Source organism: Ornithodoros turicata, chromosome 5, assembly GCF_037126465.1.
Source record: "Ornithodoros turicata isolate Travis chromosome 5, ASM3712646v1, whole genome shotgun sequence".
Taxonomy (NCBI): Eukaryota; Metazoa; Arthropoda; class Arachnida; order Ixodida; family Argasidae; genus Ornithodoros; species Ornithodoros turicata.
In genome coordinates this window covers 61,236,788-61,262,537 of record NC_088205.1, presented here as the reverse complement: position 1 = coordinate 61,262,537, position 25,750 = coordinate 61,236,788, and the positions used below count along the sequence as shown (strand labels likewise).

At 43.9% G+C, this 25,750-nt stretch overlaps 1 protein-coding gene across 3 annotated transcripts in view; it reads left to right on the top strand.

The window, feature by feature from the left end:
- Positions 1 to 25,750, top strand: part of LOC135394540 (TBC1 domain family member 4-like) — a 92,528-nt gene that overhangs the window by 48,006 nt on the left and 18,772 nt on the right. The window contains exons 3-12 of one of the 3 annotated variants that reach the window (XM_064625324.1): positions 5,416 to 5,586; positions 8,556 to 8,678; positions 9,740 to 9,977; positions 10,791 to 11,050; positions 11,479 to 11,583; positions 14,253 to 14,403; positions 17,991 to 18,082; positions 18,159 to 18,275; positions 21,346 to 21,441; positions 23,430 to 23,495. In XM_064625324.1, the coding sequence (XP_064481394.1) occupies positions 5,416 to 5,586; positions 8,556 to 8,678; positions 9,740 to 9,977; positions 10,791 to 11,050; positions 11,479 to 11,583; positions 14,253 to 14,403; positions 17,991 to 18,082; positions 18,159 to 18,275; positions 21,346 to 21,441; positions 23,430 to 23,495 (1,419 nt within the window). The remainder of the gene's footprint in view (positions 1 to 5,415; positions 5,587 to 8,555; positions 8,679 to 9,739; positions 9,978 to 10,790; positions 11,051 to 11,478; positions 11,584 to 14,252; positions 14,404 to 17,990; positions 18,083 to 18,158; positions 18,276 to 21,345; positions 21,442 to 23,429; positions 23,496 to 25,750) is intronic. The other 2 variants (XM_064625326.1, XM_064625325.1) reach the window with 2 other exon arrangements.

Here is a 25,750-nt window from a genome sequence, read left to right as displayed (position 1 = left end):
AGGTTACCCACAATTTACCACAACGCGGAGAAAGACTTGTAACATAACATAACTAGGGGAATGAACGCGTAGTATATTTCTATGGTTGGGAAAAACTCACGTGACCTCTGACGTCGGGCCAATCGTTGGGCCTCGGTAGAGTAGTTTTTTGCTTTGTTTTATTTTGTCTCCCTGGGTGACGGGTGACGTAAAGCGACGCTGCCGAGGCGTTCTTTTTTCCTTTCCCCTTTGTTCTCTCCCCCGCTTTGGCGGTTCTGGATTTTCGTTCGCATCCAGTGAAATAAATAAAACGCGGAAGTGTTGGCTCTTTCTGTTGCACAAGGTGCTTTATTTTTCGGGATTGGTATTTCAAAATCACACATATGCAGCCTTCTGTATCTGCGCCAAACACGAACTTGACATGAACATTGTTTCTGAAGTTCGAGTAATATGCCGAAGCAACTTCGCATTCACTGTTAGCTGATGTCTCACGTGGAAGATTTCACAGTAGATCAGTAAATTCACTGCACAGGCACACACATTCACAAATCCAGCATGACAGGAAACATGTCCATATCCCTTTGCTGCTTGTGTAGTGTCACATGTCAAGGCTGACCCGTCACAAAAGGACCTGTGCAGCTGCTAAGCCGAAAGATGATGTTCCAACCACTCAGAGTGGCTTATCCATTCTACTGCATCCACGCAGATGCTCTTCTGAAGCAGATATGAGTTGAGCAGTACCTAGTTGATACCTGAGCAAGAAAGACCAGAACAGGGATCAGAAAACGTGAAAACTAAAAATTCTACCGGCCGAAATGTTGCGTATATGCCACAGGTGTGGTGCTATGCTGTGCTACGCCAAGCGGCAGAATGGAATAGGAACTGACTTACCTGCCATCGAGTGGAAAAACACAGTATTGATCCTTCTTGAATCGTTGTCGCACCAAGCAAGCGAAGCAGACCTGCCTTCCACTTATATATCACTGAATTTACTTGCAGAAGTATCCAAGAGGATTCGAGTTTTTCAGAGTCGGTATCGACGGGCACTAAAAACCATCCAAAGCGGTACCGGCAAAGATGCTTTGCGTGCGTCCCTGCTGCACCATATTTCGAAACCTTATGGCGAGCTGCTCCGGCACCCCAGACACGGCGGTGCCGGCTTACGCGCGCCACGAAAAGGTTATAATTTCAAACTGACCAATGAGCGATCGCATACCGGGGGAGCGGCCGCAGGAGCCAATGGGATGCTCTCGGTAGAGAACTCGCGCTTCGACGTAAAAAGTTTGACGTTTTATGACGTTTGATGAAGCGAAAGGCTCGCAGCACCTCACTTTAGTCCGCAAAGGAACTCCCGAGTTTCATCCCCTTGACATAACATAAATTTTATAACAATAAACACACACAAAAAAAGGGGGTGGAGACATCAAGTTATTCTTCATGGAAGGGTGCAATTTCTGGAACTGCCGGGAGTTATGTGACGACAGTCGTTAGCAGTGCCTGCGAAGCCAGGTTGATAGCGCAGTAGTCACAAAACCCGTGACTAGCGATGGTTCACTGCTGCGTTAAAGGATGTGGCTCAAGAAGCGACAGAAGGGACGGCACCGATAAATGTTCATTTCACCAATTTCCTGTCGACCAAACGTTATACGACGTATGGAGACAAGCAATACCTACTACTCCATGGCCCGCTTGCACGAAACCTTCCTAAGTGTAACACTTGGCAAGTGTTGCACTAACGCGTTAACGCACTAAGTTTAGGGTTGCAGTTAAGTGGCTTGCACGAACACTTCGACGACCGCCCTAAGTTAAGTGTTTTAAAGTGGATCGTGGCTATGAGCAGTAGCAGTTTTCGGAGGCTCTCATTGGTAGAAAGTGAACTTCCGGAGTTCATCCCAGGAAGTCGTGCGTCACTGCATGTTTGGATTGTGGGAAGTCGTCTGCTTCTGCCGTCGCACGGAAACAGATTGTAGAACCAAAATAAGGTATTGTAATATCATTGTAGCTGCAAGAACGAGCTAGGTCACTTGTTGCATACTTTCGTTAAATAAAATAAAGCCTGTGGCCCAAAGTATGTCTCGAATTGCTCGATGATTGGGAAATTATCGCCACCAGCAGTGCCGGTAAGAGGCATTTCGCGCGGCGATCATTTTGAGATAAGTTGCTAACGAAAAGCACAAAACTTACGGCACCCACAGCATAAAAAATGAGACGTTGTTGGTATTGCGAGGAAAATGCGTACTGTATTGCGAGATACAGTTGTTGCCAATGACGAATCCTCGCTACACGGTTCATAGCAGCTGACATGTTAGTCCTAAGCTTTAGTGCGGTAGTTTAGGGTGCTCCTAGGACCCTTGGCCAGCGTCCTAAATTTTGCGGAGCGAGCGCCACCACTTTAGTGTTCTAAAAGTTTCGTGCAAGCCACTTACGGCTTCGGCACTACACTAAGTGGGGAACTCGTTAAGTATTACACTAAGTTTGTTTCGTGCAAGCGGGCCCATGTAAATAGCTCAGAAATATGACTGTATGTGTTGTACATATCTCTAAATAACCGCTGTTAGTATAGCTTTGTTTTAGAGGGACAAATGAGTATTTGCCAACGTTTTGCTCAGTAGTGCCAATTAAACTGCTGATGCTTTTGGCAGTCGAAACTCCCACAGTTCATATTCTTCACAATATTATTTTCATATAATTTGTCTTCCTGCTCTGTCACAGTTTAAGAATAATATAAATTCAATGAAATGGCCCAAAATTATGCCAAAAAAGTTGGTGGCAATTTTTCCTCCTCACTGAGAAGGCACGTGAACGTGCAGGCTATTGCCCCATCAGTACGCGATCATTCACTCATCAAAATCATCAAAATACAGATATATTAAATACAAAAGAGACATATGTAGAGCGGCACACACACACGCGCATACCTCACTGTCATGTAACATCCCTCCTTCCAGACGGGGTGTGAATGCAATCGTGGCGCTAATCCATATTACCGTTGAGAAATCACTTCTTTTTTCAGAACGAGAGATGCGGTGGGAAATCCGAAACTTGGCACGGGCCGCCGTACAAATAGGTCGTTCCCAACAACATCGACATCAATCTGGGCCACGGAATAAGCGCCACTGCCTGCACATGTGGCCAACTGGGGAAACCGCGAAGCTTTCAGGCCTCTATTATATATGTTGGCCTTGCCAAGACTGACTGCCACCCAAAATGGCAACGAAAACAAACGCGGTGAAGCAGGGATATCGTGACAAAGATTTTTCACAGACTACTCTGATTTTACGCTGCAGATGTACATCCTCATTTAAGTTTCTGGAAAATCAGTTTCAACTGATGCTCCGCTATCGATATCTAACCGAAAATAACACGTTTTGTCGCCGGTAGATGTACAGGGTGTGTGCAGAAAAACATGACCCGCATTTTTGCATGTAACTCGTTGTCTACTTAGCCGAGGAACTTCCGGTGGCGCACGACGGCGTATTTATGCGTCCGAAAGCTACAAAAAAATCCTGGAAGCCATACTCAGTGTAAAAAAATAAACAGAGCGCGAAAACATGGGCTTCCATGCATTAGAATAGGGCGGTCATGACAGTGCATTGTAGTGCATTTCCGTCTCATGAGAGTTATGTGCAGGCACCGCTAGGGGTACTACCGATGAGCATCCATGTGGGACATCGTTTCGATTTATACACCGATAGCTCCCCTAGCGGTACTTGAACACAACTCTCCTACGTGCACCACGTTGCCCTTTCACATACACCCTATTGTCCACCATGTTGCACTATTCTGATGCACGGAAGCCGACGTTTTCGTTGTTCCGTTTATTTTTTAAGCTGGGTATGGCTTCCACAATTTTTCTACAGATTTCGCACGCATAAATGCGCCATCGTGCGCCACCGGAAGTTCGTTAGTTAGGTAGGCAACAAGCTATGTGCCTAAACGCGGGTCATATTTTTCTGCACACACCCTGTATACCAGCAGGGGGTTCTGCCGGCAGCGGTACAACGACAGAAGCAGACGACAATTCCCGACATGCCTTGCGCAGCCTAGGTGGCGTGTGCACCAAAAACTCACTAGATTTGCAGATCGCGAGAGGTATCCATCTCAATCCCAAACCAATCCACTTGCCACACAAAATGGCGCTGCCATTGTTGAATAGGGGGACAAATAGTGAGGATAGGTTGATTGAGAGTGCCCCATATTTCAAGACTTCATTTGTCAAAAAGCTGAAAAAGTGGGTCGAGCTTCAAGTATAGGCATGACCCATTAATGGCCAGACTCCATTTTAAAGGTGTTGTGACAGTTGGCTTCCAGCTTTCCCAGATAAATACGAAAAACTATTCTATCACCCGACATCATCCCATATTCAAGTTTTCAGGTCCATGACGTGAGCAGGTACGGAGAAAAACGGCCCCGAAGAAGCGACATTGGTGACGTCACACGGGAGCAGCGAGGGAAGACGCGCGTCTCCCAAGCCAAATGGGGGAGAGGGGTCCGTGAGGTCACACCTTGGGTCGTCGTTTTTGGCTGCGCCTATTTTCCGAACCAATCTAGCGAGAGGAAAAATTCTTTTTCTCATGTTTTTTTTTCACTCATAATCAGTACGATGCATATATATTACGCTTCAACACATCAGAGAAAGTGGCGCAACACCTTTAATATACGGCTCTGTGTTGCGTCGTCTGCTAACCCTTGTTAAGGTGGTGGTGATGGTTAACTTCGGCGTGCAGGTATAGTCAACAGGTTCCAAGTTAGCTGCAATCATTTGCGAGTGCTTCAATTCGTAGAACGGTGATTTGGAGTAGCAGACGAATTCTGACTTTATATGTCCATGTAGTGAAGGAGGGAGAGGAGGCAATAAGCAGGCCTTCTGTATCTAGGTGAAGTTGGTATAGTGTGGTCCAATCAGAGCCAATGCGGGCCCCTTGCAATGCGGATGTGACGGCTGTATTGACGCTGGGGGAAAAAGTGCTAGCTGGTAATGCATGGCACTCCAAAAGTGCCACGAGAACATGTGCGATTGCCGCATTTTGACCAAGATAATGCAATTGCTCAGCGTCTGGCAAAGAAAGCTGCAAAGAAATGTCCACACGAATTTGCCACTAGCGATTTATATCTCAAAGCATGTGCTTGTTTCAGGATATTTAAAATATTATAATATTCAATTGAATATTATATAATATAATATAAATAAGATATTGAAATAATGGCTGGCTCCTATTCTATATCACATCTCCCCCACATCTAATTAATAAGGTAATTAATGTATTTTAGGTAATTAGTCATCCCGTAGTCAGATACACTTTCCGACAGGATGTCGCGTCACAGCATAACCCATCTGCGAAAAGTGCATCTAGGTAGCTCTAATAGATTTTATTATAAAAATTATGTGAAGAATAAAAACAAAAAACCCTCTATATAGCCTCCGTGACCTTGCAGGGATCATCCAAGCACAACTCTCACACATTCCTTGATGAAGCGGTGGATCGGTTCAAGGCCAAGCAGCAACAAGAACAACAGAAGCAGCAACTGGGCGATTCCATCAAGGGAAAAACTGTCAAAATTAACAGCATTGAAGCTTCTCCTGGTGTGAATGGCATTTCTGCCCAGGTGCGCAATGACGAGTTGGTAACAGAATTTCTGACAATCAATCAATCAATCAATCAATCTTCGCAGTTCAAGTGTTGAATAAGTTGCTGTCGAGGGCATCTGGCTGTAGTAGTGGGAAATAAGAAGTAACGTAGCTGGTATTGTCATAACAAAGCTTGCTCAACTATGTACGAGGGGCGTTCACGTCAAACCAGGACTTTTCATTTTTCGCAAAAGTGAAATGAACTTGCAGGCGAGAAATTAGTTTTATTTTTCGACGTAATCTTCAGCTGGCACTAATGCACTTGTCCCAGCGTTTCACGAGGGCTTGGATGCCAGCAGCGTAGAAATCCGTACCGGCGCTTAGCAGCATTGATCAGACCGCATTCTTGACCTCGTCGTCACAGCTGAAGTGGCGGTCCCCAAGGAACGCCTTCAGTGTCCCGAAGAGATGGAAATCGCTGGGGGCGAGGTCTGGACTGTAAGGGGGATGTGGCAGCAACTCCCAGCCAAGTTCCTGTAAGGTGCGTGTCGTGAGACGCGCGGTATGCGGGCGTGCATTTTCCTGTAGGAGGAGGACTCCTTCGGTGATGAGGCCTGGACGCTTTTGCTTCAGCGCCTTATGCACATCCCTGAGAACCTGGCAGTAATATGCACTATTGATGGTGGTACCACTGGGCGGAAAATCAACATGAACAATGCCAGCCTTGTCCCAGAAAACCGTGGCCATGACCTTACCCGCAGACGGGGTGCTTCGGAACTTCTTGGGAGCTGGCGAGCCCGGATGCTTCCACTGTTTTGGTGCACGTTTAGACTCAGGAGTGAAATGGTGCACCCACGTTTCATCGCACGTGATGACCCGATCAAGGAACGGCTGTCCTTCAGTGTCGAAACGGTGCCTTAGCTCTTGGGAGATTTCCAGTCTTCTCTGCCGGTCAAACACGGAGAGCTGCCTCAGGACCCAACGGGCACTAACTTTCCGAAACTGGAGGTGTTCATGAATGATAGTGTTCAACGTTCCCACAGAAAGGTCCGTCTTTCGGGCCAGTTCGAGGCATGTTATCCGTCAGTCCTTGAGGATCAGGTGCTCCACAAGTTGGATGTTCTCAGGAACTCTGACACTGGACTCTGAGCCGCCCCGGCCGGGATCGTCCTGCACTGATGTACGGCCGTCTCGGAACCGTTTGCACCACTCAAACGCTTTGCTGCGGCTAAGTGTATCGTGGCCATACTGAGGCTGAAGTCTTCTGTGAATTTCAGACGAATTTACTCCTTCATTCACGAGAAACTTGATGGCAATTCGCTGTTCGATGTGTGCGTTTACCTCGTTGTCGGTCATCTTGTCCAGCACGTGTCTTCTGTTTTGCACAAACTTTGGACCACCATGTGGTGAACGCGGAGGACTGTCGCGTGTGAAAATGACGAAAAAGAAGTAGCGCGAGCCATTTGTACACTCAGGAGACAGAAAGTCACGGTTTGACTTGAACACCCCTCGTATTTTTACCTACTATTATGTACATGTAGAGGCATAAAATTGATAAACGATCCAGGAAGTCATACCTTTGCATCATGTTTCATCGCGATGTTGTATTACCAGAGTGGCTACTACGGTGCGAAAGCCATGATGCACTCCATTGTCTCTGACTTAACAACAACAATTGTCTTATGTTGCTTAGTATCAATGCTGTTATTTGTGTTTCTTTCTTGTACTTTTCTAACCATTAATACCTATTGTTCTTTAGTTTAGTACTACTTTTAGTGTAGTTCAGTAATTATGTACATTAGTTAGTGTCAAGGCTGTTATGTTGTTTCTTGCATATGTCTACCAATAATACTGTTTGCTGTTTGGTTCCCAGTGCATGTTATTCCTTTCATTGTTCATTGCGCTATCCTCATTATCTGTCTGCCGAGAGCAGCTCACGAGTAGTGTTCGGAACCCGGGATTTCTGCATAATTTCATGTCCCCAAATCCCGGGATTTCGTGTAGCCACCTCGGGATTTCGGGATAACAAATCTCGTCTTTCTTGACAATTAATACTAGGTGGTATGGAGTGACTTTTGGTTTCAGGTATCCCTTCACTGAAAGATATCATTTGCAGTCTGAAACAGAACCACATGACAGATTTTAGTTGCCCACTCATGTGAACCGCGCAAGCCGTGACCGCGAGTAGCATTGAAACTCCTATGAAATCAGGAGTCTTCTGGTCCATAAGGCTACACAAAATACTGCCAGATTATCTTTCTCCCTCTGCAGAATCTCTCTTCTTTTTTTCTTTTGACAGAATGGAGACAGCCTTTTCAGAAAACTAGACTCGGCTGCTCCAGATGAGAACATGACAGTTACTGTAGATGAATAAAAGGGGAGAAATGCAAAGTGCACTATTCCATGTGTTCTCACAAGCGGCATTCCTCTGAATACTCCAGTGGAAGACACGAAAAACGCCATTGATTTTAGCTGCAGTGTAGGTACAAGTGCTGAACGTCATGTCTTCTCGTGCACTGCTAACGGCGAGAAGTATCCTGGGGCGCAGCCACAAATATTCCGTAGCAGATGACAAGATGACTCATTCTAATGCAAAGTTGATATTCCGGCACGGTGCGATTGCTCAATATAATACACTGCAAAACTTTTGCCCGATGACAACCTTTTCTTTGTTGTTTTCTTCCACTAGAATGTTCCGTGGGGACGACAGGAAATGCGCGCTGTATCGCAATATTGATAGGATGGATGTGCAGGAGGATACAGCCCTGTATGGCATCCTGGGGATAGTTGCAAAAAAATTCCAATTCCATCCCGGAATCCCGGGATCCACATTTAGAAATCTTGGGATTGTAAAAACTGCCTGGGATTCTGAACCCTACCCATGAGCCATTTGGCTCAGGCAGGCCAGTACCCCATCACATAATGAGAATTGCCAAAATTATCATCCTAAGTGAACTAGCACTTCATATTTCTACCCTCATTTCCATTTCATCTTTGCATGTGACAGGTGACAAAAGGAGTGGATGTTGGTGTATGCCGTTCTAGTAGTGGCAACATCAGCAGCCCCAGCAGCGAGTTCAGTTCTTTAGAAAATATATCTGAAGTCAGTGGGGCAGATGAATCTCCTCATGTAAGTCATGGGTACTTTTCCTTCATCACACCTAGTTCCATAATACTGCGTTAAATAAATGTCATTGTCATGCTCCTCGGGACGTTTGCGCACACTCGTGGCACATTGTATCGTGTGTATTCATGGTATGATCTGCACGCCTTCTCCCATGCCCACAAGTGTCAGAAACTGAGCATGTCAACCACGGATATGGTGCCAAACGCTTGTCGCTCCCAGTGAAGTGTGTGACAGGTGCTTGTCTCATCAGTTGTGTAGTATTTTGTGCGTGAGATGTCTTCTAGATCATGTCCCTACATGATGGCTTATTATGCAATGATGCTTATTAGATGCAATTCATGATTTTCATTACTGATAGAAGGTACACCTCTCACCATAACTGCCACTAAGAGCATGTTTAGTCCTTTTATCCTGTGTCAAACTGCTGAAACTGGTTCGCATGGTGTGTGTCTTGTGAGGTTCGTGCCGTGTTTTAGTGACAATTAGAGATCAGAATAGCCAGCCATCTGTCACCATGTAAATGGAGAATAATGAACATTTATTTTTAGGAATCTATCCAAAGTGTAATTTTATGACTAATATCTATTGCTGCTTGGTGTTTATTTCACTGCTGACATTTACTCTAGGATTGTTCCTCAGTTGTCTAATTAGGAGCTGCAATTATCAGCTTAATTTGTGAAAATAACGTATGCTTACGATGTGTGTGTTCTTGCATATATACAGAACAGGCGTCTACCGTGGTTGTGCATTCATGTTTCGAAGGTGAACTTATTTAACTTAAGTATGTTTGGTTGGGTGAGTCTCGCGGGAAATTACGCTCCAACCAAGGGTTAGTCCAGAAGGAGGATGTCCCGACATTTGGAAGCTGACTTGGCTATTACACTAGGACACTGTTATTACTGTTACGTTTTTTCAATCTTCTATCTTGTGCGAATTCTCCCTACTCTAATGCCTTTAGGTGGAGTAGATCCATCAATAAATAAATAAGTATGCAGTAGAGAAAACAATAAACAGCCCTTAAGCATATCTGAAGTGATATCTCATTTAAACTTATTTTCTCTTAGCACGACAAGAATGTGGACAACAGGGAGGACTCTATTCCTGTTGCTCTAGTAACGCACTCCCAGAGTCTCGACCCTACCTCGAGCGAAGCACTGTTGGAAAACCTGAAAGGAACCTGTGGGAATAAGTGTGGTATTGTGAGGGATAGCCTTGTACCACCGTCGCCTCACACCCTCATAACACACACCCATAGCCTGGACTCCCAGTCCAAACAATCTGTCTTCCAGGACCTCCAAAATGGTAAGCATGTCTTTCTTTTAAATTCTTTTCTTTTTTGGGGGGGCGAGGGGGGGGGGGGGTGAGGGAGGTTAGAGAGCATAGGCATTTCTGAGGATGTTCATTTTTGTCTATTCTGTCTTGGACTTCAGTTTTCTGAGCGTTTACAGAGAAAATAAATTGTTCGTTTGGGTAGACAAACAGCTTGCAACTGTCCCAGTGTAACAGAGAAACCAGGCACTGTCGTCACTCTGCATTAACACATTGTAATGCAACTTAGCATTGACTAAAGTCTGTGCATAATATTCAGTACTATAATATAGGCGTACAGGATGTTTCCCCAGAATGGGTTAAAAGGTTGTACTAAAAAATATACATGTCTAAAAATATGGGGATCTGTAATATCTACTTTTGACATACGACAGGTTACAATCTCAAAGAGGCTGTTTTCACATTCTCTACCCCCCATCCCCCCCAGCTATTACCGTTGTATCAGGGAATGTAGTATTCTGTAATGGAGCAAGGTAAAACTGACATGCTCTCTCTGATTCTGGATAAAAAAATGTTACATTCATTTGGTGAATTGTGGAGTTCAATTCAGAAAATTCAATTTCTTGCATGAAAGAAGTTGATCAAAGTGGTCGTAAGATGTGGTGAAAGTTCACCGATATTTAACACTGTTACCCTCATAATCATCAGACAAGTACATTTTTTCAATATAATGTTTTAGCACATTAGTTGAGACCACCTGTATATCTAGTTTGTTACCTGTCTGTGTGCTGCAAGTCAAGGTTTGATGTCGGACAGCTTTTACTCGAGGGATTTGTTACTTTCCAGCACAACTGACTGCTCAACGTGTGCGCTCCATAAGTGGTGATATTCCACGTCCGGCCAAGCAGACATCTCTGCCCATATACCGTACCCGTGTCGGCAGTGGGGGATCCGTAGATCTCAGGCGTCCACTTGTAGAGACTGGACGTCGTAACAACCGAACCATGTTGTTCCTCATCTTGAAGAAAGAGCTTTGTTTGCTCAGTACAGATCGAAAGCAAGTGCTGGTCAACAAGCCCTTCAGTGATATATCTCGCTGCTCTCTCGTAAGTGGTCATAATATTGGATGAAGTACAATGAGCATCGTTTAACACTGAATCCTAAAGCCAACAAGCAAAAGTGGCATCTGATATCAGTTTCTTCAGTTCAATTTATTGTTTCCTGCACTTTTGACAGTCTTGAATGTTGTTGTTATTGTCCAAGGACTTGATACTGCACTGCTCTACAGGAAACAGGCAGGCAGCCATCGTAAAAATGTCAGCAACACAAAAGTGCAATTTTAGCCAATATTAACGATTTGACATGCTTTGAAGCTCTCTAGGATTGAAGAAATCCTGAATCATCTCTAAAAAGTGACATAATCTTTTTCTATGAAATATACATCTTCGTAACATTTCTTAACTCTGCTTCCTCTGGTTGTGTGGTTTGCACTAATATCACTTCCCATACAAATAAAAGCTACACTTTCGTTTAGGGTGTGAAACATCCAGACCATTTTGGATTCAACTGTAGAGATGCTTCGCTGACTTCAACTGACAACTATGTCTTCTACATATTCAAGTGCTCCACCGTAGAAGTGGTATGTAATTCTACACCTAGTCTTTGTTTACATCTCTGGACTCCACAAATGGCATTACCCTTTTAAACCTTGTGTGAGTCAGCCAGGGACAGTTCCAGACCCTCTCTTTCTTTTACACACACACACACACACACATATATATATATACATATATATATCTTGAAAAGTTGGAGTTGGATCGGACGGCTACGTAATTATAGTTGAAATAAATGGGAGACAGAAGACGAAAGTAGGGGAAGTAACAAAAAAGGGGTTTATTAAAACTTAAAAATCATAAAAGTTAGGGAGGATGTCTACGTTACGGCGGAAGCTCCGCCTTCTTCGGGACAAAAGAGCTAAATGTGGTCACGAGGCTGATAAGGGGCTTGAGAATGACGTGGTCGGTTGGGGGAAATTCCCGCCACCTGGCAGTTGTCAATTGGGGAAATTCCAGAGCGTTTTTGTGTCAGGTCCAGGAGTGGGGTCATCGTCCTTGTGGGTCAGTGGGGATTTTGATCTGGCTGAAACGAGAAAAGGCCACAGGGTCTTATCTAGGTTGTTAGGCTTCTTATTGTTGACAGCATGCCAGGGTCCTCGTTAATGGCCGATCGGAATTTGTAAATTAGGTAAGATTCCCGTTGTTCTCGGGAGCGGTCGGAGGTAAAGTTCGACTGGAGAATAAAAACTGAGGCTTTGTTGATTGAATGTTCTGGTTGTTTGAAGTGGCGTGAGACTGGAAGATTAGGTTTCTTGGTAACATCCGATCGGTGATTGTTGAATCTAATTCGGAAAGAAGTTTTTGTCTGACCCACGTATTGGGCCCGGCATGTGTTGTATTGGATTAGATAGATAACGTTGCACGAGTTACAGTCTACGTCTGCGTTGATCTTGACGGTAAAGCTGGAATTCGTACTTCTGACCGTTTGTGCGGTCTGCATTAACTTGCAAATCTGGCATCTCCTGCCATTACATGGATGACAGCGTCGACGTTGCGGCGGAAGCTCTGCCTTCGTCAGGACAAAGACCTGATGAAGAACGTCCGTCCTGACGAAGGCGGAGCTTCCGCCGCAACGTCGACGTACCCCCTTAACTTTCCACCTGTAAATATACCCCCCCCCCTTTTTTTCCTTAATTCCTACACCTTCGTTGTCTGCCTCTAATTTTTTTTCAACTACCTATGTACAGTGTCCTTTTTTTTTTTTTTTCGATACAGATTTTTCATAAAAAGCTATAAGGGCTATAGACACCCTGTTTTCACTTCTATCATCTCTGGGCTGGCGGACGTTCTTGGCCATCTGTTGCTCAACCGTCGAATGACTAATTACCTAAAAATCGTTAATTAACTATTTAATTATAAAAGCTACGAAGTTGCCCCAATGAGAACATCTGTTCCTTTCCGTCACCTGATATCGTAGCCGTTTTCAGAACAAAAATCCGTTCGGTAGATCGTCCACAAAAAAATTCGTGAAGGAACACAAATTTTTTTTGTTGTTGTTCATTGCGCATCTTTGGAGACCCGTCTTTCCTTCACCCAAGATAAGGGCAGTTCCGATAGTGTCACCTGATACATGTGGTTTTATTTTGTTTCCGCAAGTTAAAGCTCATCTTCGGCGCATGAGGCGGCACTGTGCTCCTTCACCCTCTGACATTGGGAGTGAAGGAAAGACGCATCTCAGAAGGTGAGCAAGGAACAAAATAAAGAAAAACATGGTGTTCCTTCATGAATTTTTTGCGGACGATCTACCAAACGGATTTTTGTTCTGAAGACGGCTACGATATCAGGTGACCGAAAGGAACAGATGTTGTCATTGGGACAACTTCGTAGCTTTTATAATTAAAAAGTTAATTGACGATTTTTAGGTAACTAGTCATTCGACGGTTGAGCGACAGATGTCCAAGAACGTCCGCCGGCCCAGAGATGATAGAAGTGAAAGCACGATGTCTATAGCCCTTGTAGTTTTATTTGAAAAATCTTTATTAAAAAAAAAAAAGAAAAGATACCCTGCATAGCAGGGGAGGGGAGAGAGGAACCCTAATGCTTTGCCCCCCCTGCAACTGGATTTGCCACTGGGGTAATCTTTATTTGCTAAAACTTTAACTAACATTGTTAAACTTTAGTTCTCTACCACATGGCTATTTTGCATCACTGTGAAATGTTACAGTACAATTTATTGCTTTAGTTTTAGTTTGTAGTGTTACAGTACAGTAGACATGTAGGTTTGAAAGGCCTGCAAGGTACATACCAAAGTAAAAACTGCAGGTCTGTAAGGTATTTGCTTTGGTGAATTTTACTTTAAATCATTGATTAGGTTAGCTAATTAGGTCAATAATTAAGTAATTCTTAATTCCACTATTTCTATTGATTTAGTCCTGCACAAAACCGTAATGCCGAAACTTCTCAATGTGAAATTTCTCAGGTGTCAGCCACATGAATGATCAAAGAGACGTAAATTCTACGTAAAGAAAAAAGAAAGCAGGAAACACAAAGCCACAGAGTGCCCCTTGAGAAATAGAAAGGCTGCACTATTGTCGCAATACTTCCTTTGCGGCTTCACAATACTACACGAAGACATCTTTCTTCTTCAGCAGTCTAGATAGCATTTTGATTTGTATCCAACATGTTTTCGGTTATATTTATGAGGTATTATTTGTTTGTGACTTGGACTTGTTGTACCCCTACCACATATTAGGCCAATGAGATAATGCAGACCATGAAGCAGGCATTCCACAGTGCACACCAGACCGGGCAGCCCACGAGGGAACCACCTTCAGGTTTCCTGCAGAGCCTTTGTGACAGCTGTCCCATGCAGAAGTTCCACAAGCTCTGCCTTGAGCTTGAAGGTCAGTTCCACGCATGCTTCAACTACCTTTGCAGCAATCGAGGCTGAGAGATGAATGTGCAAGGACTGGCCAGTACTTGTGAAACGGTGTGCAGCTAGGGTTTCCTGTTTCTGGTGCTTGATTTTTGAAAAATTCGCTTTGAAAAATTGGCGTTGTTTTGCTCAACATGAATTGGTGGTTTTTTAATTATTGTGTAAATGTGTATATATACCAAATTATTAGGGGTGTGCGAATATTCGAGTTCTCGAATTCGAATCGAATATCAAACTACTCGATTCGCGAATCGAGTATCCAATATTCGAATTTTCGAATATTCGACTATTCCACGAATATGAACGACACAACCAGAAAGTGGGCTTCACCTGATGCTTCCGTGCATTAAGTGAAGCCTGCTTTACGAAACTGCCCTTGCTGCAGGACCAACACAGGTGGGACGGTGTTTAGTTTGAGAATGGGTGGCGCCCCTCCCACGTGCAGTTTAAGATGTCCTTTACATCTAAAATTTCAGTAGTGCAACTTCCTAGGGCCTTCACCTGATGCTTCCGTGCTTTAAGTGAAGCCTGCTTTACGAAACTGCCCTTGCTGCAGGACCAACACAGGTGGGACGGTGTTTAGTTTGAGAATGGGTGGCGCCCCTCCCACGTGCAGTTTAAGATGTCCTTTACATCTAAAATTTCAGTAGTGCAACTTCCTAGGGCGAGTGCAAAGAAACTAAAGGGTGTTCATGACAAAGATGAGGCAGGGTGCCAATTTGTTTGTTTCACAAATGGCATGTGGTTGTCTGAAGCAATTACAGCCTCATCCGTGTAGCATGCTACTGCCTGACATAAAATTTTGAAATGAAGGTAACCACTCCAGTACTCCAGTAAGTGCAGGCTCACCTGGAAAGCAGCAAGCACTCTCATGTAAAATTGAAGAGTAGGGGCTTTAAACAGAAGAATTGCATGTCTCTCTTGTGACAGTTAATGGCAGAAAAATTACGCTAAAGCCATGGGCTACAAAATAGAAATTTTTAGTGCGAAAGTCACATATTGTAAATTTTGCACGAATATTCGATATTCGATTCGGTATTCAGAATTTTTTCCCCCATTCGATTCGATATTCGATTCGACTTAACATATTCGGATTCGCACACCCCTACAAATTATTTTAAACCTGAAGACACTTGCTGAAAAGCAAGTAATGAAACTGGCATACCTTATACACGCTGTGAACAGGAGGCTTTATTTACATTTTTTCATTATAATGCCGACTGCTAAAACCTGAGTTTGCTGTAATAAATTTTCAGGTGTGTGTCAAAGCATTCAGACAACATAGCACACCATTTCTTTTTTGCAACAGTGCTAATGCAGCACTTGCTATATGGCTTGCACGGGCAAGTTGGGAGCTCTAGCTGAAAGCACTCGCCACCGTTTCGTGTGAGCTGTCCAAAAGCTAGAAATAAAAAAAAACTCTTGTGGCAGTTACATTTATTGACAGATACTTTGATACAACAGGTAATTTCAAGTGCTTATTCTAGTGCCCATCAGGGTATCATTATTTTTGCCAACCACGTAAAAAGTGTACCGGACTACATTTATTAGTGCTTTGCAGTAAATACAAAAAATCGGAAGCCCTATGTAGACTTTATGTTGTCTTTCTAACGGACAAAATGCTCTTCAGCTTGGTATGTGATGTGTTATCATCTGACCTACCACACTTACTCGTGTATAAGACGCACAATTTTTACCCAAAAACATTGTGCCATTGAGGGGGTGCATTCAATAGTACATGGGAGAAAATTGGAACCCTACACTTAACTCCCATTTTATTCAAAGATATTCGCCGCGATATCCCCGGAATGGAACGTCGTGGTTCTGCCTCATCGTCGCGACGTATTAGCAATATCCATGGCGATTTTTCCAGAATCAAACATCGCGATTCTGTTTCATCAAATCGTCTTCGGTTTTATAAAGTGTGTACAAAATACTCCACGATGTCCGTCACATTCTTCGTTCCTATCTCTGGCGCCGGGCGCTCCTTCTCGTTGGCTGCGCGAGACAATCCGACCGTGCTACTAAAATCATGGTGCATTTAATGTGCAAGAAACAAAAAGTACGAGAATTTTGCCGCTCCTTACGAGAATGCGTCCAATATACTAGTAAATACAGTATGCCACACCGTTCTCTTTACTTGCATCTTGTGCCTTATCGGATTTCTTATTACTTATTATGAGAGCCATGATTGCTAGGCAAATGCCTATTTTTTTCGTGTGGTTCTAATAGTGCCTTTTTCTATACAGGAGCACCAACTGGGTTCTGGGGAACCTCCTGTATCGATTTGATAGTACCTGTAAATGCCTGTTCCGGTGTTAGTGCCTATTTTGGCGTAGATGCCGAAAACCCCGACAGCAAAACAACAAAAAATGCCTATAATGTCCCTAAAGTGGTGGCGAAACACCGTTGTCCAGGAGAAATTGACACGGGTCATTTCGCACGTCCTTTTGAAACCATCGATCGTTTAAAAGAAGCGATTATCTCAAAGGTATTGGATTGTAAGCTGAGAATTGAAAATCGATTACTCGGTACAGAGCTCACTCATTCTGTCTCTCTATTCCAGTATTGTGTTGTCTCGCGAGCCGTTATTAAAAAAATATAGGCATGTTTCATAAAGGTTTTGTTGCAATCTGGAACACGCGCTATTTTCTGCTTACATCTAGAAGAGGTCCCAAAGCGCTCTTTAACTTCTTATTCTTTTTTCTTCTTTTCTCTTTTTTGTAGAACGAATTTGACACAGGTTAAATGCTAACAACGGGGTGGGTGTGACGTACAAATTTACGTACAAGTCCCATACACTCACTACAGTTTGGCAATCTTAGCAAGCTGTCCTCCTTGTGGGCAGCCAGGGCCATAGGTACACGAGCGAAAGTAACACTGCATCCAGTGTGAGCGGACTGGATCCCCCATATTTGCTACTATTGTGAGCCTTGTGGTGATGCTGAAAACGAAATCTAGAAGGCAAAGCCTAAAAAGTTCGAGGGCAAAAAAATTTTAGAGTTACACTAAAGCCTCCGATGCTCGAAGCCTATCTCGCATATTGCCAATACTGCCCAGGACAAGTCCATCTGCGAAGTGTCATGGAACGGGTGGCAATGGCTCGAAGCCTTGTCACCATAGTAGTATCAATAAGAACAATTGGAAACACAGCTACAACTCCCGTTTACGGTATTGTTCCTGCAGATAAAACTGATTTATTCACTTTCTTTTTGCGGTTTCAGTGCTACAGATGTAGAAAATCAACAATTTATAGTGCCTATAATGCCTAAATCAGGATTTTTAGCACCTTTTATTAGCACCTAAAACAATTTTTGTTCGTGCCTAAAAATTCGGGCAAGGATAAACCAAGAAATGAATGGGTGTGCAAATACTCATTGCCATTTTATTACCTTTGTGGCTGTACAAAATTACATCAAAATTTTTTAAAGTCCTTTGGGTAATATGCAGTTATGATTGATGAGGATATAATTTTTAATTTTAGAGGTTATTCATGCAGTTACGCATATCTTTGCCATTAGTTCGATGAAACAAAGCTATTTCTTATCTTTTCAGGGTTGTCACCAGAAGCTTGCCGAAAGGTGATAGGGAGGCGAATTTACAATCTGTCTGAAGCTGACAAGCAGAACATACAAGCGAAATACCAGGTATGCTGCCAAGATCCTGCCCACCTAGCAGTCACTTGCAAAAGAGAATTTGTTAGACTATGATCTTCCTTTCAAGGGTGCACAAGTACAAACAGTACAAGAAGGTAATGAAGTGTACATGACACTCCTGCGACAGCTGTACGAAAGGAAGCAGCTGAAGCATACCCATCAGCCACAAGGGCAGAGGCAAGAAGTAAGATATAACACCTTTATGCGGTACTTCCTAGTGGACAACTTATGAGATTGAGGTTGTGAGTGTGACGAAAAGGAATAATATTGCGCTGTGTGACAATGGTCACACCAATGGTAAGGATCACCATCAAGAAATGGTGCAGCCCAGAGTGTCAAACCGAAACTTTTATCAGTTTGGTTCAGGTTCAGGCATAAAGGTTCGGTTACAATTCAGTTCTAGGGCAGCATGGTATACGCATTGGTTCAAACCACTTTACAGACCGATTAACTGGTTCAAAACCCGTTCATTTTACGAAATATATGTGATGTGCAACCTAAAAAATCTTCTGGCATAGCAACACATGCAGTAATGACAACGATAAGCTTTATTTTTCTTTTCACTATCTATTTATAGTTTTTAGTGTGCCACAAATAAAGACTTCACGGTTTTGTAATCACACTTGGTCTTGCCAGTTGAAATATTTATTGCCACACTCGCAGTGTGCTTAGACTTTCAGTCTCCTGTTTTTTTAACTTGGCCCACTTCTCCACCACCGCGTCGTATGGGAAGTGTTTCACATCGTCTTGCAATCAAAACCATACCTCCCACTAGAGCACTGCACGGGCCGACTTTTCCGGGCCCGACCCGGCCCGGGAGCATCGAAAAATGGCCCGGCCCGACCCGGGCCCGGACCTTCATATTTTTATGCGGCCCGGCCCGGCCCGGTAACCCAGTGACTAGAGCCCGGCCCGGCCCGGCGTCTAAGCAAATAGAGCCCGGCCCGGCCCGGCCCGGTGACCCGGCGAGTAGATCCCGGCCTAGTATTTCCACCCGCGACGTACGCGTTTCTGGCGATTATCAAACAAATTTATAAGTAAATTTATAAGGAGAGAAGACAAACATACAAGTGATGGCGGTTTAACACCGTAACCGCACGAGACCAAATTAAATCCAGAACGCACAGGGCGTTATCGTTACACTGTCAAGAGTTTGCGGAGATAGAGCATGCTGTCGACAAACTGCTTCTCCCAGTCCCTATCCCTCTCACCAAGCTTTGCCAAAGTGATTGTGAAATATGTGAGGAGTCAGGAGCAATGTAAAGTGGCTTGGAGAATGTTCTAGAGGGTCGAATCATATGCATAATGCAGTACTCTTTGCTTGTCTTTGCAAAATATGCACAGGAATGACGCAAGCGCATGATGATATGAACTAATGCATCTCCAATGTGTGGAATTAGCTGCGTGGCCCGGCCGGGCCTGACTCTCGGGAACATATTTGTCGGCCCGGGCCCGGCCCAGCCCGCGGTGGTGGCGTATTTTAACGGCCCGGGCCCGGCCCGGCCCGCGGTGCTGGCGTATTTTGTCGGCCCGGGCTCGGCCCGGCCCGGAGCACACAGCCAATAACAAGCCCAGCCCGGCCCGCGGGCCGGGTCGGGGGCCCGGGCCCGTGCAGTGCTCTACCTCCCACCACACGACGGAGAGTGCAAACGCCAGACAAAAGGGGGAGACCGGAAGGCGATCCCACGTGACTTACTTCTCTCTCACTTGTCAGCTGTGTCTCGCGATTCGTGTCTTTCGGTGCTATAGTAGAATCTCGATGATACGATCACGGATGATAAGAATTTCGGGGTGATACGAATTCTTTTCCGGTCCCGGCCGGAATGCCTATTCTTCCCATGTATTAGAGTTCGGATGATACGAACGAGTTATCTTGCCTTTACGGATGATACGAATTAGCTGAGGATACGACAGAGGTCGTTCCCCCTTATTGACGCGAGAGCGCGCGAGTCATGCTGCTGCGTCTTTCGAAAAGTGAGGGTGATCCTCACCACGAACTCCCTTACATCATGTAGCGCAATGCAAGAAATGACTTTCCTTTTGGTGGCGGTGGTGGAGATAAGATCAAAGGGATTGAACGGCCCGGAACCTTATCACCTTAGCTCTGTTTTGACCTTTTTACCCCCTCGCAACAATAAACCGCGAAGCTGTGTGACATCGCTCCGGCGGAAAACCGCGACCAGAACCCCAGAACATATGGAGGGAACATATCAGGACAACTTGTGGCAACATTACGCGTCACCATTCCGCAAGTCGGCTTCACCTAACGCCTGCTTGCTTTAGGAGAAGCTTGCTTTAGACCACTGTCGCGCGACTCGTGGGTGAAAAGCACATGCTACCTCTTTTGAATCATCTCGCGTATTTGGGCAGCATTGGCCAAAAACGGAGACACAAAAGCGTTACAACCGACCTCTTTCATTGACAGTAACGGAAAATGAACAGTCACTGTCTATTTTCTTGCCTCAATTTTTGTTTTGGTTTAATTCGTTTGATACGAATTTCGGATTATACGAATTTTTTCCGCGACCCCGTGAGATTCGTATCATCAGGATTCTACTGTAGTTGCGTTTCGCGTTTGCACATACGTTTTGTGATGGCCCCAAAGCGCGTTTTTTATTCTGCCGCGTTCAAGCGAAAAGTGATCGAAGCAGCTGAAACAACGAACAGCAACGTTCAAGTTGGGCAGCGTTTCGGAGTTTCCGAGGCAAACGTATGAAGATGGCTTGGACAACGGAAAGAAATCTTCGACTGTTCCAGTATGAGGAGAACCCTCGGTGGGCCGAAGAGTGGACGGCAAGCTAACATCGAGAAGGAGCTAACCCCTACCGGACGTCTGAGGCACGCGCCAATGGCGCGATATCAGTGGCAATGTCAGTACGACTGACGTGCGATGGGAAACACGACAGAAAGGAGTGGTGGGCAGGTCGGTGCCAGAGATGGGCGATCAGACAGAGCGGTGGGCGTCAGATCCACTGCTGCCCGCCATGGGGAGATCATAACATTTGGGAAGAAAAATGTTACATATTGTACAATAAACAGTTATTTTTTATTGATATTGGATTCACACTGCATATCCTCAAAATATTTCTGAAGACTGAGCTGGCATAGCATGAAAAATATGAAAGACAAACCAAATACCTTTCATTTACCTACCTTTCATTTCATTAATTTACCTATACAATACCCTGTACCAAGATTTACTATTCCCAGCATAGATTTAACAATCATGTTATCTGTGATGTTCTGTTTTTTAGGGTTTGCTGGAGATCAAGGCTCCATCCTTCACATTTGATAATCTCAAGGAGAAGGCTAAGAAGTCACTCACGAATTCTTTTGACACCATCCTCAAGGTAACCAGTTCAGCATGTGAACAGTTTGTTTGCATACGGAGCACATTGCATCGTGTTTTTGCAGCATATGTTGTTTGCACCGTGTCTGTGCACTGATCTGAAAGCATGAGGACAGTTTGGACCTTTGCACCTTGCCTTTGAATTGATGCGTTGGCCTTGTCTTGTGTGCACACAATGCAGACAGATCTTTTAGCCTATGAGATACGTTTAAGCTTGTATGTTCATTTTGTTGTGTGCTACTTTTATGCCGTTGCACAAAAGAAATTACAGGTTCTTCATGTGTAGAAGTATTATTCTGATATGAGTGCATAATGCATATAAGTTGAGTTTGTAAATCTACACATTTCCAAACGTCCATATCGTACTCCCACCTGATGTGTTTAGATGTGAATAATTTTATGTGGAAGCTACAGAATGCATACATTCTGCTCATTTTGATCCAGTCTCCATAATTTTAACCTGTTTGTGCCATATGAAGTAATGCAGATGCCGAAATTCTAGTCTAGGTGCCACCCAAATTAATATTACATGACACAGATATTAATCTAAATGCTTAAAAATTTAGTCCGGATTTGATATTAATTTATCCATGTGTCATGCGATTCAACTCAGCTACAGCATTAATTAATCACTATTGCAGCAGTGTGTAACACTGACTAAAAGTAACTTCGTATTCTTGAAACTTAACCAGGACTTCTTGTCATCTATGTGAAAATAAGTATCACATTTCCCCCGTATTTCAGTCCCTGTCTTCATTCCCTACCAAACTGGACTGTGTATATTTTTTTCCTTCATTGCCCAAGTACTTCTGCTCAACTGGTAACACCTGTGATATGAGTGCATTTTTTGTCGACCTAAAGAGTTTGTTGTGTAAACCTGTAAACTGTTATGTCTGTAGTACTGTCCTCATGGCACTGAATTTGTTTCCACAGAAGATCTAAAAAGCATAGTTTTTGAGGAACTTTATTTGCACAATGCCTCGTCTGCCTCATCAGACGAGGCATTGTGCAATTAAAGTCACGTGGTACGGTGTGAAGTATAGTTCACAGATCTGTCAGCATAGCTTCTAGCAACAAGGTGTGAGTGAGTTTCTCATATACTTGCAATAACCAACTGTATTTACGTGCATGTGAACACAACATGACGCACATCAAAATAATCAACAGATGTCCGAAGCATAGGCCACAAACTATTGAGAAGAGTGATAATTTAGGGGTTGATAAACCTATAGCATTATCAGTGGTTTCATGAGTGGTAGAAGCGAGGCAGCATCAAAATAATTCCTTGCACCTCCTGCCGCCTGTGCCGGATACTAATGGAAAATGTCAAATCTCTAATTTTGAGGTTGATTAAAATTCACTCATATCAGTGGTTTTACCAGGGTGCTGAGGCAAGATAGGTGTATAGCAAAAATGTCGGATTTTCACACAGATGACAAGAAGTCCTAATGAAGTGTCCAGAAGAGTGTTTTCAGTCGAGATCCGTGCAAAATACGGGTGTAGTAACAATTGATTTATGTTAAAATTATGAGGATTTAGGAATGAAATTGTACAAGAGGGACAAGAACTGCCAACAGCGTAGCTATTGCACTGAACTTTTCAGCTGAGCAGAGCGCTAATAGTCGAGTCTCTAATGTCTGCGAGGAATGCATATCTTTGTTGTATTTTGCGTTGTAGTAGATCTTCTTAGTTTTAGACTGGAAAAAGAATTATTGCACTTTCGCTGTAACTGTAGTCATTCTTGTACAGTGCGGGTAGGCAGGACTGTAGTGCATATGCTCTTAAGAAGGTTTTCTATAGATGGTAGCATCTTCTTTGTGACATGCAATTGTTAAAATTATAAATATACGTGAATTGTGATCTAGAGCACTTTATACTATTTGAAAATTTTGCTGAAAAATGCATTCTATTCGTGGTGCTGGGATTGCTTGGACCTTGCGTGTTCTCTTTTGGTATTAACGAGAACCATTCACAAAATGATACTTTCAGAGGAAAGGCAAAGAGGTAGAAGGTCGAGGGCGGTCGGCCACACTTCCGACAGAGGATATGTTTAAAGTAAGGTTCCCTTTTATGATGACCACTATGTCAACAGGATTCTCTTATTAGTTACCAACATTGTAACCATTTACATGACACTGTTAGTTGTTACCTTTGTTTCAAAAATCTGTCTCTAATGTTTCTAATTTTGCATCATGTATTGTAGACATTGAGTCTGGAAAGCAGGCTACTCCTAGAAAGTGCTTATGGTGTTTATCGTGAGGGCTTCATAAGAGGCTCGTATTATCTAACTCTAGATAATGGCTAGACCATCACCGAAGTGCAAGTGTGTTTACATCATTTTATGTTGACCACAGTTTATGTGCACTGGCTTTGCTGGCATTGCCTTTGATATATGCAAATAGCTAGTAAATAGTATTTGCAGGTAAGGCTTTAATTGTATACATGCTCACTTGCTTTGCTGCTTATCTGTAAGCATGTCTATGTTTGCCTCTTTGCTTATTGCCTGTTTGGGTTGCAAGGGCAACTGTGGCAAACAAAGAGTAACTCAAAGAGCCATGGCTTTCTTGTTCTGCTTTACTTACATGAAAAAAAAAACAGCATAATAACAAGCAAGCACGCATGCACGTGCCTTTTTATGGAATGTTTAATACAGTGCAATCTTGTGCAACTCAGTTCTAAATCCCAAACAGGCGCAGAATTTGAACCGATGCTCAGGTCCTGTCAAAGTCACGCGTGTTATGAGTATGTGAATGAGGGAAAATGCTAGGTAATTCAAACATATATATATAAACATGCACAATGGTTTATGAAAACGAAATTTCCAGCTGGCACCTGACTACGCACCAGGCTTGGAGCCTGCACGCTGCTGGCATGTCAGGGACACGTTCACAGATAGTGTTAAGCAGGGATTTCCCTACACCCCTTCTAGGGGGGGGGGGGGGGGGGTGTACACCCTCCCTGCATTTTTGCAACACCCCCCCCCTGAAATTTCTCAGGTGACCCCACCCAGCTCGGCCACCAACACGTTCTAGCAGTGAGTCCGGCGCAGCGAATTACATCCTGTACTGTCAAACTTGGGCTGTAGGACCACAGTCATGCAGATGATCGTACCATGCATTTGTCCAAAATCATTTGAAAGTGACTGTTCAATGCATATATTGCGCGCATATACGAGCAAAAATGCGTTCGGGCACGCAAACTCAATGTGGATCATCCAGAACCATTTGCGCCCAACTCAGTCTAGCAGGGTATTCTGCTTTTTTCGTCTAACGTTTTCTCCGTTGGTTGCTAGGTATTCATTGAGCTTCGTGAGACAAGGTGCTAGTCTTTTTTCTTTGTCGGTCGTGTGATTATGCATCTTAATGTTGAAATGCCGCTCATAATGAATCTGTATATGTATGTATATATACGTAACGTAATAACATGTACAAAAAAACGGGAAAGCTGTGCAAATATATCACCATTGTGACACGATTCTTTCCGTGTCTAAGAAAAATTCCCTAAGTGGAACCTTCACCAAGTCCTCTCCCCCCCTTGAAAGCTCGGCAACCCCCCAGCAGTGAATTTCTGGGGAAATCACTGGTGTTAAGCTTAACTTATAAAGGAGACATTTGTGCTGGAGGAAAGAGGAGAGAGGAACAAAGCACCATAACGACAGGCACGGAACGATGCCAGTTACTCGGCAAAACACGTAAGCAGCTCGCTGCTTTAAGGCGATCAAGGCTCTTCCTGTTGACTACATAGCAACAGAGAAGAGTGGACGATGGGCCAATATTTTGCCGAATTGGGCCAGTGGGATTTACGTTCACGAGGATCATGCTTAGGTTAGGTTCAACATTGCAAATGACGTTGAGAGAGTCGTGGCAGAAGAAACGAATGTGAGCGTGTATCGGAAATTATTTTCTGCTATGATATGTTTGGGTGCTCACTTGTAATTAAATATTTTGGAACATGAACGAGCCTCTTACGCATTTCCGACATCGCGTGGTCGCGACTGTGTCGCGAGGCCTAGTGAGCCACGACACGTCTTCAGTGTAGCTACTAGTACGTGCCGTGAGCGCATCAAGCCCTCGCTCAGAGAGACTCCTTTTAGCTCGAGCTCCACACTATTTAAACGAAACTTCAGTCCTTCTTGAGTTCGAATTAACGGGATTGCACTGTATTGCAGTATCATGGAGGCACCTAACCACTGCATTAAGGTGTCAAGTTTGATACACTTTGATCTCTACAGTGATCATTTCGCAGCACACGTACAATCTGAGATCAAGCTGCGATACCAATCGTGCAATCTTGGAACAGCGTTTGCTGGC